The sequence below is a fragment of the Martes martes genome, assembly GCF_963455335.1.
Source record: "Martes martes genome assembly, chromosome: 9".
NCBI classification, from domain to species: Eukaryota; Metazoa; Chordata; class Mammalia; order Carnivora; family Mustelidae; genus Martes; species Martes martes.
The window spans coordinates 132,254,136-132,273,204 of record NC_137896.1 but is presented as its reverse complement, the minus strand read 5'-3'; the positions used below and the strand labels follow the sequence as shown (position 1 = coordinate 132,273,204).

The following is a 19,069-nucleotide window of genomic DNA, read 5'->3' as shown; positions in this document are numbered from 1 at the left end:
TGTTGTCCGGCAGGCAGGCACTGGCCTTGGCTTCCCCCCGGAACCTCCCACAGGTGGGAGGGCGTGGGCATGGTTCAGGCTGCGTCTCGAGGAGAGCTGAGCTCCGCACCCAGAGCCTGTCGCCAGCTGGGAGACAGTGGGCTCCCCCGCCTGCTCTGCCGTGCTAGAGGAGGAGCTCGCACGGCTCTGCCGGTCAGACAGCTGGGGCCACTTCCTCCTGTGAACTCGAGGAGCCGGGCTGGGAGATCCTCGCAGCAAGTAGGGACAGGAGCCACCAGAGCCACCAAGCTTCCCGCCCCCCCATGCATCCTCAGCTTCTGTTACCCAATCCTGAGACCTCAGGTCAGGCCAGCCCTGTCCTCAAAGCCCGCCCGACTGGCTCAGCCCTGCATCTTCTATGTCCCTCCGCAGATGTCATCAAGGATGATCGGGACTGGGGGGTCAAGGCCCACATGGCCCAGGTTCACATCAAACGTTCTTCCAACAAGCGTCTAGGAGACACCTGACCGTGTGCCTGGAACGGTGAGGGACCAGACACAGGTCAGGTGTCCGCGCTGCCTTCGGGAGGCAGAGCGAGGCCGGGAGCCGGACTGCCATGTGCGCCTCCTGCCTTACACGTCACGAGTGTGGAGGCCGGGGGCGCGCAGAGGAGGGGACATCCCAGCTTGCCAAGGACGGGGGTGGGGGGTGGGGGGCGAGCGTTCGGGGGGGGAGATACGTTAACTGGGCTTTGAAGGATTTTTCTCTTCAGCACTTTATTACAAAGACTTCCAAGCATCCAGAAAGTTTGAAATTATAGATTCAACGATGAAGTAAATACACTTTTTTTTTTTTTTGGGCTGTTTTTACTTTATCACACATCTCCTTCATCTGATTTCTGGAGGTATTTCAAAGTAAACTGCAGGTGTTAGGACATTTCTCCCAGAAATGCTGCTCTGCCAGGTTCTGACAGCGGAGCAGAGGCTGGGGGAGGAGGCCTGGAGGGAGGGGGGGCCGCTGCCTCTGAGAGCTGTGTGGGGGCCACGGAGGGCCCGCGGGCAGGGGGAGGGGGGCAGGGAGCCACGGCAGATGTGGGGTGGGATACGGGGGCTCTCCTTAGAGGCCGCGGAGCCCAAGTTTGGGGACCAGAGGAAGGCCACTCCAGTCCTGAGCCTGGGGAGGGCCAGCCTCCCTCCGAACTTGCCTCCGTGGCCCCCTCCTCCTTCCCAGGCAGCGGGCTTGACGGGGCCTGGCCCAGCCTCCCATGAAAGCAGGGGAGGGAGGGAGGGAGGGAGGAGTGGACCCCGGTGAGGGTGGTGGCCTCCTGGAGTGTGCAGGGAGCAAAGGGGCCCCCTCAGTTAAGAAGCAGAAGAAAGAGCTAATTGATTCCAGGTAGAATTTAACCCTTCTAAACTCCTCAGGTTGACGAAAGGTGGAAAAGTCACACTAATTTCTTTTTAAAATCAGTGGAAACATTCAGCCAGCACTGGGGCCCAAAGGCAGGCATGTCCCCATGTCCCCAGCACGGAGCTGCAGGCACAGGCATCTGGGTCAGCCCAGCAGCGCCGGCCGGGGCCCCTGGTGCAGCCGCTGCAGAGGGACCCCGTGTCCCCCCTTGCACCGGAGACCGCCTCCAGATGCCGAGTGCCAAGCCCATCCCCAGTCCATACAATGAGGGGAGGAGGGTCTAAGGGAGGACCAGGGCTCTCCACCGTGCTGACCAGGGCTCTGGGCCCGGACCACTGGTGCCGGCCGGTGTAAGCGTTCCCACTTCCCAGGGTCCCAGCCTGCTCGCACTTGAGAATGGTGGCCAGTGGCTGCAGCTTGACACTTGGCGCCCTCTCTACCTGGGGGAGCTCCCGGCTCTCCGTGACCTCCAGGGCCCTGTGCTAACCGCCACCTGCCGGCACCCAGCGTCCTCAGCTGGAAATGCTGCCCGGGTGCTCCCTCCTCTTGCCTCTTCTGCCACCCCCCCACATGGCCTTCCAACCAGTTTAATCATCACCAGCTCCTCCGGGAGCCCTCAGGCCGCTCCTGGCCCCTCCCTGAGCTCCCAGGAGCCCACTGCCTGTGATTGTGAACAAACCGAGCTGCTCAGGGAAGGGACCCCGCAAGTGTGTGGTCGCTAAGGGAAACCAGCCAGCTTCTTGCCCTGCAGCCACTGGGAACTGGTCATAAAACAGCTGTTACGCCAGAAGTTTTACACCTGTTCACATCTTAATACCAGAGTCACGCCCATCCCAGGGACAGGGTAGATCCCTGGGATCCCTTTAGAGGTAAGGAAGCCAGGAGGATATGGTGAGGGAGAACAGGCCAGGGGCCCAAGGTCATCCCAGCCAAGCCTCATGCTGGGCTGCTCTTGATGCCCTGAAACCCTCACGGGGCCCAGAGCCATGTGGGATCGCCCGCAGCAAAGGAGGTCTGGTCTCTGGGCCCGGGTCCTTATCTGACTCTTCCCAGGGGTTTTAAAAGCATTTTCCTGATAAAATTGTAACAGGATTAAAGGGGCCGCGTCTGCCATCCCTCTGGGCTGTAAACTCTGGAAGGCTCGTCGGCAGATGTCCCCCAGCACACAGTTTCTGCGTGAACCAGGGAGATCGGGAGGGCCCTCGATGATCTGGGTCAGAGCCTCTCTCTGGGGGAAGGCCCCGGGGGGCCGTGAGACCGGAGGGCTTCTGCACGTTTCCATGGATGGGACCTTCCCTGGCCGGACCCTTCCCTGGAAGGAGGGAGCTGCATCGGGCAGGGGAGCCGGGACCTGGGACCTGGGACCTGGGGGCCACACAAAAAGCTGGGGCCTCTGGCGGAGGGAATGCGCTCGCCCCAGCCTCGCACTCACCTGGAGACTGCGGCGCTCTCTGGGTGCTCATCAGCGCTCTGCTTTGAGGACACCTTGAGAAGGACAAAAGGAAGAAGCATCAAAAGTTTGTCAGGGGTGCTGGCCGCCTGACGTCCTGGGTTTCTGCCGGCAGTGGACAGCCACCGCGGTCCTAGAGAAACCACAGCCAGAAAGGCTCCCTCTGGCTTTCTGGTTCCGTCTGCTTCCTTCACAGGTGGGAAAGCTGAGGCTGGGGCAGCGGGTGACTTGATGAAGTTCACAGAAGCAACTCCCTGCCTTGTGGAAGGCGGGCGACCCGACCGCACCCCCCTCTCTCTCACCTCCAGGCCTTCCCCCCCGACTCCACCAAGCTTTCTCTGTCCCCAGACAGACGAGGGTGTGGAGACGAAGCACACATCTGTCTGTGGGCTTTTCCAGGGGTCGGTGCCGAGCCCTGGGCCCGCACCAGCCTGTCCCCGGGGACCACAGCTTTAGAATGAACCTTGACATCTGGAAAAGCATGTCCTCCCACCTTCTTCTTCTTTTTTTTTTTTTAAAGAATCTTGACTACTCTCTGTTCTTTGCCTTCCCCCATGTTCGAATTGGCCTATTCCATGGGAAACAAAAATCTTGGGGATTTTGTTGGGGTGATATTAAGCCACAGATCATTTGGAGGGAATTGAAATCTTTATAATAATCCGCCTTTTGATTTATGAACCGGGACTGTTTCCCCTTCATTCAGACCTTTGTGTCCTTTTTTTTTTTTAAGGTCTTTATTTATTTATTTATTTGAGAGAGAGACAGAGAGACAGTGAAGGAGGGGTAGGGGCAGAGAGAGAGGGAGAAGCAGATTCCCTGCTGAGCAGGGAGCCCGACATGGGGCTCGATCCCAGGACCCTGAGATCATGACCTGAGCCGAAGGCAGATGGTTAACTGACTGAGCCACCCAGGAGCCCCGGATGTCTCTTTTTAGACCAGATGTCTCTTTTTAGACCAGTTCCTAGAAACTTGTATTTGCAATGCTATTATCGCTGTCATCTTTTTAAAATTTTTATTTTATTTTTTTAACGATTTTATTTACTTATTTGAGAGAGGGAAGGGGAAAGAGAGAGGCAGACTCCCCGTTGAGCAGGGATCCCAATGCAGGGCTCGATCCCAGGACCCCGGGATCATGACCTGAGCCAAAGGCAGACGTGTAATTGACAGAGCCACCTAGACACCACAACATAAACTTTTTAAATAAAATTTTATATCTCCTGTTGTTACAGAAATATGACTGAAATATATATATTTGGGGGGTTGGTGAATTTACCAACTTTTGTATTAGCCCTAATAATTTATTTATAGATTCTTTTTGTATTATTTTTGTTCTCATTCACATTCTCTGAGAATAACAGCCATTGATTTCCCCCTAGGCTTTCTGCACTCCTGGTGTTACATGAAAAGAAATGATCATAACAGACTCCTTTGTCTTGCTCCCTTATTGAAAGGAAAAGTTTCTATTGTTTCACAGCTTAATGTCTGCTGTGGGTTTTTTCTCAAGCATCCTGGATCAGAGCCTCGTCTGGGTGCTATGGGCTGGTCATTTCTCCAGCTCTGTCTTCCAATGTGCTGATCTCTTCATCTTCCTCTAATCTCCTGCTAACCTACACCATTGGGATCTTTGACTTTATTTATTCTAGTTTCCATTTCTACAAGTAGTTCTGTTTGGTTCTTTTTCAAATACATCATGTCACTTTCTCTAGGCCCTTGTGCTTTGCAGGTATTTTCTTTAAACATAATAAACATAAATCGACTATAATCTGTTCCTGGTAATCCAAACAACTGAAGTGTTGACTGATCTATTTTGGAGGGGGGAGGGGCAGAAGGAGAGGGAGAGGGAGGCCCTCAAGCAGATTCCCCACTGATCGTGAAGCCTGACACAGGGCTCAATCCCAGGACCCTGAGATCATGACCTGAGCTGAAATCGAAAGTTGGACGCTTAACCAATTGAGCCACCCAAGTGCCCCTTCACTCATCTGTTTTTGTTAACTATTTTTTCTTCTGGTTTTTACTGGGCTCCTTCCATAGTTGGTTATTTCCTGTTGTGTGCTGCTCATCGTCCTTGGAAACGTCTTTGCGAATATTCTTCGAAGCCTAAGAGGAAGATGACTTTTTTCCAGGTACCTCGGTGGCATTTCTAGTCTGGGACCACTTGAAATTAAATCTATGCATTGAGGCCTGGTAGAGGGACCTTCCTTATTCTGAAGACAATGGGGAGTTTTAAAGGTTTTGGGTTTTTTTTTCCTTTTCATAGTGGAATAATTGTCTTCCCTCATTCCATGATCCTACACAGCCAATAGAGAGAACTGCACTTTTCCCCCATTGGAAGCTGCTTATATCCCCTCCAAATTCTGTTTTAAAGCCCTCCTCCATCCTCTGACTCGGAGATGGAATCACATGGGTCAATCACTTCACCCACTTCACCCAGCCCCCAGCACACCCAGCGCTCCATCAGCGGCCGCCCAGGCATGCACTCTGTGCTCGAGGTGCCGGAAATGTCACCGGAGAAGTAAGTTTTAAACACACCAAACAGTTAGCTGGATGTGTAAGAGCACAGTGCTGGGGAGTGGATGTTGGTATAAAATGTGCGATTGGAGAAGGTGGGCACTATGATAGTCAGAAGCATGAGTTTTGAAAGAGAGATAGCCCAAACTCTGGCCTACCAGCTCCGTGGTTCAGGGTGGTTGTCCTGACCTTTCTGAGCAGTGGTCTCCTCGTGTGCAAAGCAAGTTTACTGGGAGATACTTTAAAGTCATTCCAAAGTGCCTGGCACTTAGTAAGTTCTCAGTAAACACTGGCTGTTACCATTTCTATTATCATCGGACAGATGCTGCATACCATGCTGTCTACTAGTTATTAACCCATTAGTATTAGTTAGTCCTCCCCAGCAAGAGTACCACCTCTCCCGAGCTTACAGCTCTCCAAGCTGAGCACAGGACAAATACGGGGTATTTTCCGAATTAAGTCGAAAGTCAAGTTGCTGGGTTGTTATAATCTTGAGTTTAAAGTCTACATAGCAGTTAGCATAGTAGAGTAAAAACGGCATAATAGAGAAAGGGGTTCAAATCCCAGTTGTGTCATTTAATAATGATATGCCTTTGGGTGGATTGTGAGGCTCTCTGAGCCTCAGTTTACCCATCTGCATAACGGTATCTTGGCCCTCAGGACTGCTGTGAGATGAGAGATTATCCACCCAGCTCATCCTTAGCGTAACAGCGATCCTACAGGTGACCAAGAAACACCACTTGAAGTATGTGAACGAACGTCCAATCTAGGGTAACCTCTGACGAAGCCCCACAGGCAGGTGACCAGAGCACGTGATGAGGTCAGTCTAGGGGACTTGGTCTTGGTCTTCGAGGCATAACCAGAGGTCCCTGTACAATACACTCTTCCCTGAGAAATTAGCTCTGATGTGTTTCTTGGGAAACGTTAGCGATGGGAAGTGGAAGCAAGCACACACTGGGTGTGTCCTGTCGATGCCAGCCCTGTGGGGATGGGCAGGGGAGGGCCAGCCAGCCTCAACGTGCTTCCGGTAAAGGTTGTTCTTGCCTGCCCAACACGGCAAGTGGAGGCTGGCCCCAGAGCAATGGTGCACAGCCCTGTCCCAGCAGTACCGCCAAGAGCTGACCGTGACTGCTGGTGGCTGGCGACCTTACCATGGGGAACTTACTATCATGGCGCATTTCTTTGAACACTCATTCTTGCCTTTGGGGAGTATAAAGATGAAGAGGAGATGACTTCCAAGTCAACAAGGAATTCACAGTTGGAAGAAGGACAGAGAGTAGAGATGGAGTGAAGAAAGAAGACAGGAAGTAACACACACACACACACACACACACACTCTTACCCTCACTGCCTCTTGAAGTCACCCATCCCATCTCAGAGCAGCTCAGACTATCTGAATGTTCTTTTTTTTTGTTCTATTTTGTTTTAAGTAGGCTCCACACTGGGCGTGGAGCCCAATGCAGGGCTTCAACTCATGACTCTGAGACTGACACCCGTGCAGAGATCAAGAGTTGGGCGCTTAATCAAGTGAGCCACCCAGGCACCCCGAATGTTCTTTTTAATTAAAAACAAAATTCCGTGATAAAATGCACATGACCTAAAATTCACCATCTTAACCATTTTGAAGTGTATATTCCAGTATTTTTTTTAAAAGATTTTATTCATTTATTTGACAGACAGAGATCACAGGTAGGCAGAGAGGAGGGCAGAGAGAGAGGCAGAAGCAGGCTCTCTGCTAAGCAGAGAGCCTGATGAGGGGCTCCATCCCAGGACCCTGGGATCATGACCTGAGCTGAAGGCAGAGCCTTTAACCCACTGAGCCACCCAGGCGCCACAAAGATTTTATGTATATTCCAGGATTAAGTACATTCATATTGTTGTGCAACTAATCTCGAGAGCTCTTTCCATCTTGCAAAACAGAAACTCTGTCCCCATTAAACAGTTCCCCGTCCTGTGCATCCCCCACCCCAAGCCCCCTCCTACTGGCTCTATGAGTCTGACCACCTTGTCTAAGTGGAAACCTAGAGCATTTGTCCTCTTGCGTCTGGCTGAGTTCAGCTGACACGTCTTTGGGGTTCATCCACGTTGGAGCAGGTGTTAGGATGTCCTTCCCTTTGAAGGCTGGTTAATATCCTGCTGCGTGTATGTACTACATTCCGTTTCTCCATCCGGCTGTCAGGTCGCTTGCACATTTTGGCTGCTGCGAATACCACTCTTGTGAACAGGGGTAGACAGAGATCTCTTTGGGACCCTGCTTTCAACTCTCTCGGGTACCCGTGAAAGTCGTGCTTACACGGCCACCGACCTGCCTCCCGACAGCTTTCGGTCGCTGGGCCTGCCTGCATTCCCAGGAGCTCCAGAGAAGAGAAGCAGTAGTTTGCCAGCCATCCCCAGCTGCTTTTCCAACGTCGTGCCATCTGCACCCTTGTGCCTCTCGTCAGTTTCAGCCGGAAGCGGCTTCCATCGTCCCCTGCTTTGGCCCGCCCCGTCGTCACCAGACTCTGTGAACGTCGTCACAAGCACAGTTTCTCCCAGCGGGAGAGTCAGATCTTTGCAGGATCAGCCCGTCTCCACTGCCTCGCTGCTCTCCCTGCCACGAACGGCGACACACTGCTGGCCTCACGGGGCAGCTAGGACTGGGTACACCGTCACCAGCGGGGACTGCACACCCTGCAGCGGGGTTCGGAAGGGACGTGGTGCTCTTGCTTTCATAATCTCCCTGATGGCTCAGGCTTGTTACGTTTGCTCCATGTTTACTGAAGTTTCTTCCTATGCCCGAGGTCTGAGTGTGCGGTCCTTTCCTTGTCAATGCGTTTCAGCCTTTCACTTGACTTTGTCAGCTGTGGACCGTGTTAGACGCCCCCCCAGAAACCCGGCTCACTGAGGCCGCAAAGGGAGGTTGGATGAAAAGCAAAGACACAGCAGCCCCTGCTGGCGGCTGCAGGCCTAGCGCGGACACACGTTCCAGCCACCGGCCAGCTGGCAGCTGGCCACCTCTGGGCCAGACAGACATTGGGAGCCCGGGGGGGCCGTGGCGCCTGGGCTGAGGCCGGTGGCCATGGGAACTGGGCTGAGCTCAGGGAGCGCGTGAGTGTGTGCGGGTCGGCGGGGGTGTGTGTGTCATCACTCGCGATCCTGTGCAGGCTTGGAGGAACACACCAGTGCCGGGGAGGGAGTGAATCAGAGGTTCTCTTAGTCTCCTCACACTCCTACACTAGGGCACTTTGGAAAAAGCAAAGTATCAGTGGTTAATTTTTAGGAAATGTACTGTATCTTTTACTTACTGAAACGACTCTGCTCTGTTTCTTCTATTTAGAGAAGAAGTTTTAACTCTCTTAACTCTTCATGTTCATACACACACACACACACACACACACACACACGTATCAGTGATGTGCAGAATTGCCACAGATGTGTAAGGAATCCAGTTCGGTAGCCTTCCACGGTAAACCATCCTGGCCATCAGCACCCTCTGTGGTCCTCCCTGCTTCCCTCGGCCACGCTCCTGCCTCCCGGCAACCACTGTGCCTGCGGATTTGTGGCTCTGTCTGGAAGCCACGACGGGTGCGGAATCACACCGCGTGCGCCCTTTTCCTGGCTTCTGTCCCTCAGTGTAGGATTCTGAGATCCATCCACGTTGTGTGTAGCGACATTTCACTGCGTCCAGTGTGGGGCTCGAACTCACGACCTCAGGATCAAGAGTCGCGTGCTCCACCCACGGATCCCACCAGGCATCCCAGTAGTTTTCTCCCTTTTATGGCCGGGTTATAATATTCCACAGCCCGGGAAGACGTCCCCTTCTTCATTATCGAAGAATTATCCTTCTTGGAAGCCCAGGTTGGTCCGGTTGGTTGAGGGTTTTATGGCTCCTTGTCTCACGATGGACTCTTGAACATATAGTGTGGAGAGAACAGCGTGAGGGCAGCCCTGGTGCCTGGCCTCCCTGCCTCCTCCAGGTCCTGTATTGTGCCTTGGACGGGGTGGGGGGGTGGTGTCCAGCCCTCCCGCCGCCAGGGGGCGCTCCTGTCCCCACACGCCCCATTCCAAGGCCTCCCGGGGCTCAGCGGGGAGAGCGGTTCTGCGTGAATCAAATGACAACCAGACTTTTCCCAAAGGAGACTCTGACTCTGAGACCACCGGTCGGGGAGCCCCCACCTCCCTTCACAAGACCACGCCTTCACGAAAGTGTTTCCCAAAGAGAATGAAGGCCTGGAGAAGCGAAATGGGGTGGGATTGGAGGAAAAGGACAATCAATTGCATTTATAGTGTTTTCTCACCTTATAAAGCACAACCACATTCATTTTCACACCATTATAGACACTGGGGACTCTGCTGGACTCACGGATGGGCTGCAGGCGGACCGTTGCCCACCCTGGGGGTGGCCCCGATCTGGGGGCGCGGCCCTTGCATGGGGAGGGAGATGACCTGGCGTGGCTCCCAGGGGGGCCCGTCCGGCCCTGGGGCAGCTCCCCCCTGCTGAGCCCCAAAGACCCCCCGATTCAAACGAGACGTGGGCCTCATGGCCTTGACTCCCTTCAGGACTACTGATGTGATTCTCCAGCTGGAAAGCGACCACCAGGTTCCTGGACACTGGATGTTGGAAGGAAGAGGTCAGCAGCCTCCTTCCTTGCTGGTGTCGGGCTCCTGGCCCTGAAGGAGGTAAGAACCTTGGGTGTCCCCAGACTCTTGCTGGCCCCTCACCAGAGCCCGGGCACCACTTGTCCCAGCCCCTGTGGGAGCTAGAGCTCCTGAGCCCAGAAAGCCTTCACCAGCACCGCTGGATGTCACGCATGCGACAGCGACCCCCACCTTCCCCCCTCCGCCCCTCCACCCAGCGCTCAGTAGCCACTGCTGAGGCTCAGGTCAGGCCAGGCGCCGTGGGGCTGGGCTCTCACCCCGTGCACAGCGGCCCTCCACTCCCATGGAGGGAGGGAGCCCTCTGAGGTCACCGGCCGGCCACCGCATCTCCAGGCGCTGTGCATCTCACAGTTTGAAGTCTCACTGTGTTTACAGGTCCCCTGAGGGGAGGACGCCGCCTTCAGCGTTTGATCTTCTCCAGGCTTAATCTTCTTCTCCCCCAGTCCAAGTGCTTCCCCCCACCGCACCCCAGCCCGGCTGTCTGCAGGCCGATGCTCTCGAACCACTCTCCGAAGCGGACATGAGTCTCAGACAGCCCGCGAACTCGTGGGCCTCCCGCCCCAGACCCGACGTGTAAGGCACTGAGCGTGATCATTGGCTCAACTACACAAGCAAGAAACCTTGGCGTCTTTCTAGAAACTCGCCTTCCTTTGCTTGTCACACCCACCTGTCACCTGGTCTTCTCCCACCTTCTCTGCCCCGGATCAGTGCAGTACCCTCCTACCCGAGCATCCCACTCCTGCACAGTCTCCGCTCATTCCCTCCCCACTGCCACCTCTGACCTTCCGAAAGGGAGGCTGGCCCGGAGAGCAGGCACGAGAAATAAGGTGATGTCTCCGGGGAAGGGACCTGGGGAAAAGGTGGCGACGGTGGGAGGGACACTTTCTTTTCCGGGCATCTTTCACGTCTTCTCTCCTGTGCATGTCTATTACCTCTCCTGATTTTAAAATCAAAATTTAAGTATAATAAACACAGACAACTTCTATGAGCTCCCCACTGCCTACAGGATGAATTTCCACCCCTTAGCCTAGAGGGCTGTGAAATCCGGACTCGAGGCGACCCGCTTGCCTTTTGCGCTCCACCCATCATCCCCTCACTGTCCGGCTATAAGGGGCTGCACACTGTTTCATCCCTCTGGGTTTTCCACAACTGCTCCCTCTGGAATGTTCCATCCCTTTCCCGCTGCTGGAAAACTCAACCGATCCTTCAGAACCAACTCAGACATCAGGCCCACTGGGAAGACGCCTGCCTCAACCCCCTGGGTGTGTAATACTTCCGACACACCTGTGCTGCGGGGCTTCCCTGATGAACGACAAAGGTGTGTTTACACGACCCTCCAGAACACAGCTAGGAAGTTTCTGAGTGTCAGCATAGGTTTGACTCCTCTCTGTTTCCTAGATTGCTCAAATACCGCCCACTCCCACTCAAATTTGTGTGCTTTGCTATAGATCACATCTGAATGCAGACGGACAGTAACTCTTCAAAACAGTGGCTTTATTTTCTTTGCCAAAAGTCCATCATATCATCCACCACGTTTAAGTCTCTCTGGCGATCTGCTTTCCAGCCACGTAATCATTTTGACCTGCTGTCTTCCCCTTCACCTCCCACCGTAGCTGTGAACCTGGACTACGCCGAAGTCCTGCCTGGTGGGAATACACAAGCCTTGTCCCGGTCCTCCTCTGCTAGAGCAAAACGGAACCTTCGCAAAAATGCTGGAAGACAGATTCATTCTGCCTAACTAGAACCCATGATCGGCCTAGACCTTCTTGTAAAAAAAAATGTGCTACCTTTGCAGCAACAATAAAGTTTCCAGAAAATGAGGGGCACCTGGCTGGCTCAGTCAGGAGAGTGTGTGTTTCTTGATGATGGGGTTGTGAGTTCAAGATCCGAGTTAGGTATAGAGATTACTTAAAAATAAGAACTTTAGGGGTGTCTGGGTGGCTCAGTCAGTTAAGCGCCTGCCTTCGGCTCAGGTCATGATCTCAGGGTCCTGGGATCCGGCCACTTCAGGCTCTGCACTCAGGAGGGAGTCTGCTTGAGATTCTCTCCCCGCTCACTCGCATGCTCTCTCTCTCTCTTTTTTTCTCTCTCAAACATAAATAAAATAAATCTTTAAAAAATAAAAACAAATAAAATCTTTAAAAAAAACAAAAAACTTCCCAGAAAAAAACTTCCCTAGATCTTGATCAGCCCAGATTTATTAGGCAGGAGGGGGAACAAAGTCTGAACTACATAATATGGTAGTCAAGGGGCAGAATTTGTGTTTATTGGATTGTATCAGAATTTCCTCTCTGAGAGTACCCTTGAATTTTACTAGTACATTGAATCTCAAAAATTTTGTATATCCAGCCCGTTCTGAGATTTTATGGTTAATTGGGCATCCTAAAAGAGCCATCCTTGACTGTCTACTGCCATGTCACTGGAAAAAGAACCTTCCTGAAAGCATTGGCTACACCCTGGCCCCTTGCCCCTCATTCTCCATGAACCCCAGCCCGTCGGGCTTCCCCCATTCTCTTCCCGAGGGCTCTAGGGATCTCCAGGTTGCTAAGGTCAGTGGTCAGCTCCCTGGTTTCATCCTGTTCATCCCATCAGGCAGCATTTATAAGAGCTGCTCCCCCTCCCTTCTTGAAACACTTTCCTCCCTTGGTTTCCAGACATGGCATCCTCTTGGATTTCTCCCCCCGTTACTGGTTGTCCCCTTTGGCATGTTCCCTCATATTTTCCGCGTCTGAACGCAGCAGGGCCGGGTCCTCGGCTCTTCTCACACAAGCTCACACACATGCACGCCGGCAGCAGTGCTTGCCTGGCACACACGAGGGTGTTAGCTGGCATCGCTGTTATTGGTGTTCTGGTCGACCCTCCACGCGCCTCTGTTCTGCCGGCTCCCACACTCACAGCTCCAGCCACAACCTCTCCTCTGAGCCCCAAGCACTTACAAAGACCTCTGTGTCCGTGGGCCAACGGCCTAACAGTGGCCAAAGGACCATGATGTTCTGCCTAGACCCTGGGCACCCATCCTGGGCACCAGCCTGTCTCCCACAACCCTGACCTTGCCCTCTCCACTCCAGCCACACCGCCCAAGCCGCTGCTCTTTGGGCAGACCCTCCAGGCTCCACCCCAGGACCTCCGACTGGCTGACCCCTCAACTTGGAGCACCAGTTCCCACAGAAGCGGGGTAGTCCTCGCCTCCTCCACGGCTCTCCCAAGTGCTGCCCCTTCAGTGACACCATCCCTGCCCACCTATCAAAAAAAGAACGACCTGGACCCACTCCTGTTCTCCCCAGCCCCTGCTGCTGTATTTTTTTTTTTTTTAATTTGAGAGAGAGGCACTGGGGGGAGGGGCAGAGGGAGTGGGACAGACAGAATCCCAAGCAGACTCCACGCTGAGCGTGGAGTCCAATGTGAGGCTCGATCTCATGACCCTGAGATCATGACCTGAGCCGAAATCAAGAGTCAGACGCTTAATGGAATGAGCCACCCGGGTGCCCCTGCTTTTATTGTTCTTTATACTTTATTTTGTTCCCTGGTGGACTTACTGTGATCAGAAGAGTAGCAGAGGTTCTGCCTGTTTGGGTCACTACGTACACCCAGCACCTCAAACGGCACGTGGCCCGAGCTGAGCGCACGGATCAACCGTGCACGGTACCTCCTCCCAGTTACCAGAGCACTGAGGACCAGAGATACTGTTGCACTGTTAGAAAACTAGAATTGGATTAAAGAACTTAATACAGCCTAAACCCAAACCATCAGCTTTCCTCACATAATTTTTCCATCCTAAATAGTTTTCGGTTTCAATATTCCACTAAAATGCTGTTGATTTTAAAGTCCCACAGGCTTTGGGAAAGGCATTCTGCCTTGCACACCTAACATTGCACAGGCACGAAGGTGGAAATGAACCCAGGACAGCAACAGGAGATGGTTTTGCTAAAGTATATGGACTTGATGGATATTTTACATTTATTAAAATCATTAAGAATACTATGCAGCCAGGGGCACCTGGGTGGCTTCAGTGGGTTAAAGCCTCTGCCTTCAGCTCAGGTCATGATCCCAGGGTTCTGGGATCGAGCCCCGCATCTGGCTCTCTGCTCAGCCGGGGGCCTGCTTCCTCCTCTCTCTGTCTGCCTCTCTGCCTGCCTACTTGTGATCTCTGTCTGTCAAATAAACAAATAAAGTCTTTAAAAAAAAAAAGAATATTATGCAGCCATATAAAAGCTGTTTAAGAGATAGTTTAAGTATAAAAATTCAAAAGGGAATATTATAATTTCACCGATATCAACATAATGCCTCTGAGACCACAGAAGTAGTCCTAGGTGTAGATAAACATTTCTCGTAGATACCTATGTAGATAGGAATATATATATATATATCTCAATCATACATAGAGATATATGTGATTGATTTAAATACCTTTTAAAAGGGGCACCCGGGTGGCTCAGTTGGTTAAGTATCTGACTCCTGATGGCAGGTCATGATCTCAGGGTCATGAGATCGAACCCCGCATCAGGCTCTGGGTGTGGAGCCTGCCTAGGATTCTCTCTCTCTACTCCTTCCCATCCCCAATCTCTCTCTCTCTCTCTCTCTCTCTCTAAAATAAATAAATAAACGTAAACACTTCTTAAAACTTAACTTTAAAAATGTCAGTTTTAGATGATGGCAATACTTCATTCTTACCCAGTAACCTTCACTGTATCAGGAAAACAACCAAGAATTAAGAAATGAGACAAACATGAGCACTTGATTAACTCGAATATTTGCCACAAAGCCCATTGGCCGAAGAGACGATTCTCCGGGCCAGGGAAAAACCTCTCTCTGGCCTGACCTCGAAGGGTCGTGCCCTTCCTTTAAACGCGGAATTGGCAGCAGTGGGTATGTGACTCCACCCCCTCCCCCAAGGCCGGCTCAGAGAGGCTCCACTAGGGTCGGGGCTGCTCAGAGACAGACAATGGTTACAATGTAACAAGCATCACAGCTGTTAGGGCCATTTTGATCATAAGGGTACAAGGTACAGGAGCCTGACTGCCCAGAGTCTGATCTCCACTCTGCCATAACTGTGCGGCTTTGGTTATGTTGCTTAACCTCTCTGTGCCTGTTCTCTCTCTCCCATCTATAAAAATGGATGAGAATAATGTTAAAGACGAAAAGAGTTAATGCATGTCCAAGACCCAAGTGCACGTTAAAATATGAGCTACGACTATTTTTTAACATAGTCGAGTGTAATCCGCAATATTCAGGATGATGTTTCTGAGATATGCATAATCAGTCTCCAAGAAAGTCTAATCAACAGTGGTTAAAATTTTTAAACATGGGTGCTTAAAGGGATAATTTCACTTGAGTCTGATACTGTCTTATGAAGAATACCTCTCTCTTTCAAAATGTTAGATAGTTTAGAACTTAAGGAAGGTTTTCGTCCCTCCCTCCTAAAGAAATTTAAATTGTGTCATTTACTTGCTCAATGAAATATTTGCTCTGTCTTTGGGAACAGCATCTCTAACATTTCGGAGAAGGGGCGACTTGTATGTATGGGTTGAAGCTGGCCCTTTGGTTTTTAGGTGGTCAATATTGATACATCTAAATACCAATTTCTCCCTAGCTCAATGATGTCTTGTCAACTCAGAATCTTATAGGATGTACAAGTGCCAAGAGAATCAGTCCAAGCAGGTCATCTATGCAGCAAAAAGCAGAAACCTCATAACTGAGAGGAAAGGCAATTAACCTTCTAACTGTGAACTTTACAGTCAAGAAATTGGGAGCCCGGACCTTTTCACTTCGTCTCCCCACACCTGAAAATAAGTGGACTCGAGGAGCTTTCCTACAGATCTAATAATCTGGGATTCTAGGATTCACTCAAGCAATAATTATGGCACAGAAGGTACATACAATCCACCTCCAGAAGAACCACCCCTGCCGGCCAAGTCTCCCTCCCAGGTACCTGCATCCCCCTCAGCCCTCTAGCTGTCCTGCTTCAATCAGGACCTGCTCACCCAGACCACCAAAGCAGCCCCCAGCGGGCCATCTTGGTCCCAGGCTTACTTGGCCCAGCCCATCGTCCCACAGCGGCTCGTGTCCTCTTCCTAAAACACAAAATGCTGCGCCCCCCAGCCCTCCAGAGATAGCCACAGCTTTTAGGATGAAGTCCAAACTCCTTAACGTGGGGAAACTCCCAGAACGACCCGACAGCATGGTACAGACCCGTCGGCGTCTTCCACCCGGGCCCTCCCCATCCACAGCCTGGGCACCGTAGACCACACCCCATCGCCTTTGCCCGCGCATGCAGGGTTCCTTCTGCACAAATGCTCTTCCCTGCTTGTCTGCCTGGCTAAGGCCACAGATCCTTCCAGATTCAGGTCAAGAACTGTCTTTCTGGCGTGCCACCCCGACTTCTCCAGGGGATCGGTCCCTCCTCCTGTGGGCTCTGTGCAAGTCTGTCTCAGCACACTGCGTTCTGCTCTTTGTCTGCGAGCCTCTCTCCCCCAGCTAGACTGTGAATCGCTTTTGGGCAAGGACCACGTGCCATCTGGGTCGGCTTTAGCACCTAGCGGGGTGCTGGGCTCGTAGAAATGACTGGGACAGTGAGTAAGGCAGCCCTGCTCCCTGACAGTCCACTGGTACCCAGCGTATCGGGGGGAAATCCGTTCTTTTTCTTTTCCTCTCATTTTCACTTTGAGAGTTTCCAAGGCGCTTGAAACTTGGACACTAGATGATTGCTTCCATGCTCTCTGAGAATTTCCCCCAAGTTTCTCAACTGTTTATCCATTTCTAGTGTTATATAACTGAATGGTGACGTAGTCCTGAAGGAATCTTGTGAACGAAATCAGCCCTCCTCGCTGTGGCTCACTTTGGGAGGGCAGCATGGGACAGGGGACAGGCAGGAGGACGGGGCGGGGAGGGGGGGGGCTGAGACACTCTGCACTGATTTGAGCCACTTCTCCTCCCCACCCCTCAGGGAGGCCTTTTCAGGATTCTGCTGCTTGTTGGCTGCCCCCAGAAGACACTTCCCCGGGTCCTGGCAGTTAAGCCTGTCGGGCTCCAAAGAGGGGGCGCTGCCTTTGGCGTCCACCTCAAGCCCGGGAGCTGAGAGTAAAGATCTTGTTCACTCTGCTCTGCTGGAGAGAAGACTGTCGCCAAGCCAGAGCGCTCGCTTTTATTGTTTTTTTAGAACAACAGGACTGTTATTACAAGTGTTCTGGAAGAGAGGACCCGGGGAAGCTAAAAACAGATTCCACAGCATCTTAAAAAATAGCCAGTAGCGTGTGAATTGCTCGACTAGCAAGACAAGACTCTTGACGTGTCTGACACATTTGTGAACCACTGTTCGGCTACCGGTCCCCACCACTTCGCAGCCTCCTCTTGAGAGAAAAGCCAGCACCCCTGGCCAGCTCCCACCTCAGCCCTAAGGGCTCTGGGATGCTGTGCTTTGAGGGTAGACACACAGTTCTAGAAGGCGAGTCTGGCCAGAAGACAGCCGGGGAGACGCATTTCTGTCTCCCCAGCCCCTCTCTTCCAGGCTGCTCCCAGCATTGTCACCCCAGACTCGAGACAGTGAGAGCAGCACCCAGAAGGGGCAGACGGGGAGAAAACCAGAGGGGGTGCTGGGGAAGGACAGGCCGCGTGATCAGCGGGACATCTCGGAGGCGTTCGGAGACACAGAGACGGTGGGTGACACCTGGGGCAGAGCGGGAGGGGCGCCGCGCAGGCCGAGGGGCGGGGGCGGGGGGGGGTTGGCGGAGGCGGATGGGAGGAAGCACGCGGCTGGGGGGCTGGGGGTGCTGGGGGACAGGGCGCGGCCCCAACGGCTCCGCGGGCTCCCACACTCACCCGGCTCCCGGCGCCGGCTGCGGGTCGGGGCCGCGCCGGGCCCCGCGGGGTCAGCTCCCCCGGGCCCCAGGCCGCCGACTCGGCCAGCAGCTGGTCCAGCAGGCGCAGGGTCTCGTCCCCGCCGTCGGGGGCCGCCGCGGGGCCGGGGTCGGGCTCGGCCGCCCCCTCAGCCGCCTCCGCCTTCCGGGCCTCCTCCCGGGAGGCCGCCGCCGTCGCCGAGACCAGAGGCCGCGTCCCGCCCTCCGAGGCTGCCCCGCCGGACCCCGCCGGCCGGCTGTCGGGGCTGCGGAGCCGCCGCAGGGCCCGGCCGCTCCGGCTGCTGCCGCTGCCCATGGCGCCCCCGCCGCCCGCCGGGCAGGCGGGTGTTGCCGCCCGAGCGCGGCCCCGGGGCGGGAGCGCGGCGGGGCGGGGCGCGGGAGGGGGCGCGGCCGGGGGCGGGGGTGCGGACCCGGGCCGGGGTTGGGGGGGGCGGTGAGGTGCGGGGGACGCGATCCGGGGGCAGGGATGCAGGACGCGGCGAGCCGGGGGTTGGGGTGCGGATCCAGGCCTGGGCGGGGGTGGGCAGGGCGCTAAAGGGAAGGGCGGCGGGGGGCCGGGACGCAGACCCGGGTTTGGCCGGCGGTGGAGGGGGGTCGGGGCGCTAATGAGATGCGGATCCGGGCCTGAAGGATGAGGGGCAGAGATGGGGGGGGCGCGATCCGGGGGCGGGGACGCGGGAGGGGGCGCGGCCGGGGTTTGGGGTGCGAACCCGGGCGGAGAGGTTAGGGGTCCAGAGCCCGGGCCGAGGGCCAGGGCCAGGGGCGGCCGGGAGGCGGGGGCGCGGCCCCAGCCTGTGGAAGGTGGCGCGGGGAGCGAGATCCGGGTGCGGGGCACTGGGGTGGAGGGTCGGGGGCACTGGGGCTGGGCGTCCCCTCCTCAGTCGTCTGCCCCGTCTCCTCCTCCCCGCCTGGGGTGGGGACCCCCTTGCGGGCCCGCCTGCCCGGCTCTGGCTCCGCGACCCCTCGGGTCAGCCAGGTCCCCGCCGCCTGGAACTGAAACCCCCCGGGCGCCGACAGGCCTTGGGGCGACCTCGGCTGGGCGTGTTCACTTTATGGAACGCACTGCGCGAGGACGGGAGGAGAGCAGGGAGGTGATGTCACAGCCTTGCCCGCACCGGGCTGGGTGGGCGGTGGGCGACGTCGCCTCTGCGAGCCTCGCACTCCTCGGATGGGTACGAACACCCGAGGTTGGAGGAAGTTAGCGCGGGGGGCTTCACGCCTCAGTGCCCCCCCC

The 19,069-nt window shown here is 54.5% G+C and overlaps 1 protein-coding gene across 2 annotated transcripts in view; it reads right to left on the bottom strand.

Moving 5' to 3' along the window:
* Positions 1–18,147, bottom strand: part of CYS1 (cystin 1) — a 30,569-nt gene extending 12,422 nt beyond the window's left edge. For both annotated transcript variants that reach the window (XM_080813150.1, XM_080813151.1), the window contains exons 1-2: positions 17,798–18,147; positions 2,819–2,871 (exon numbers count right to left, since the gene is read on the bottom strand). In XM_080813150.1, coding sequence (XP_080669276.1) covers positions 2,819–2,871; positions 17,798–18,130 — 386 coding nt within the window. In that variant the 5' untranslated portion in view covers positions 18,131–18,147. The remainder of the gene's footprint in view (positions 1–2,818; positions 2,872–17,797) is intronic.
* Between the last annotated feature and the right edge of the window lie 922 nt (positions 18,148–19,069).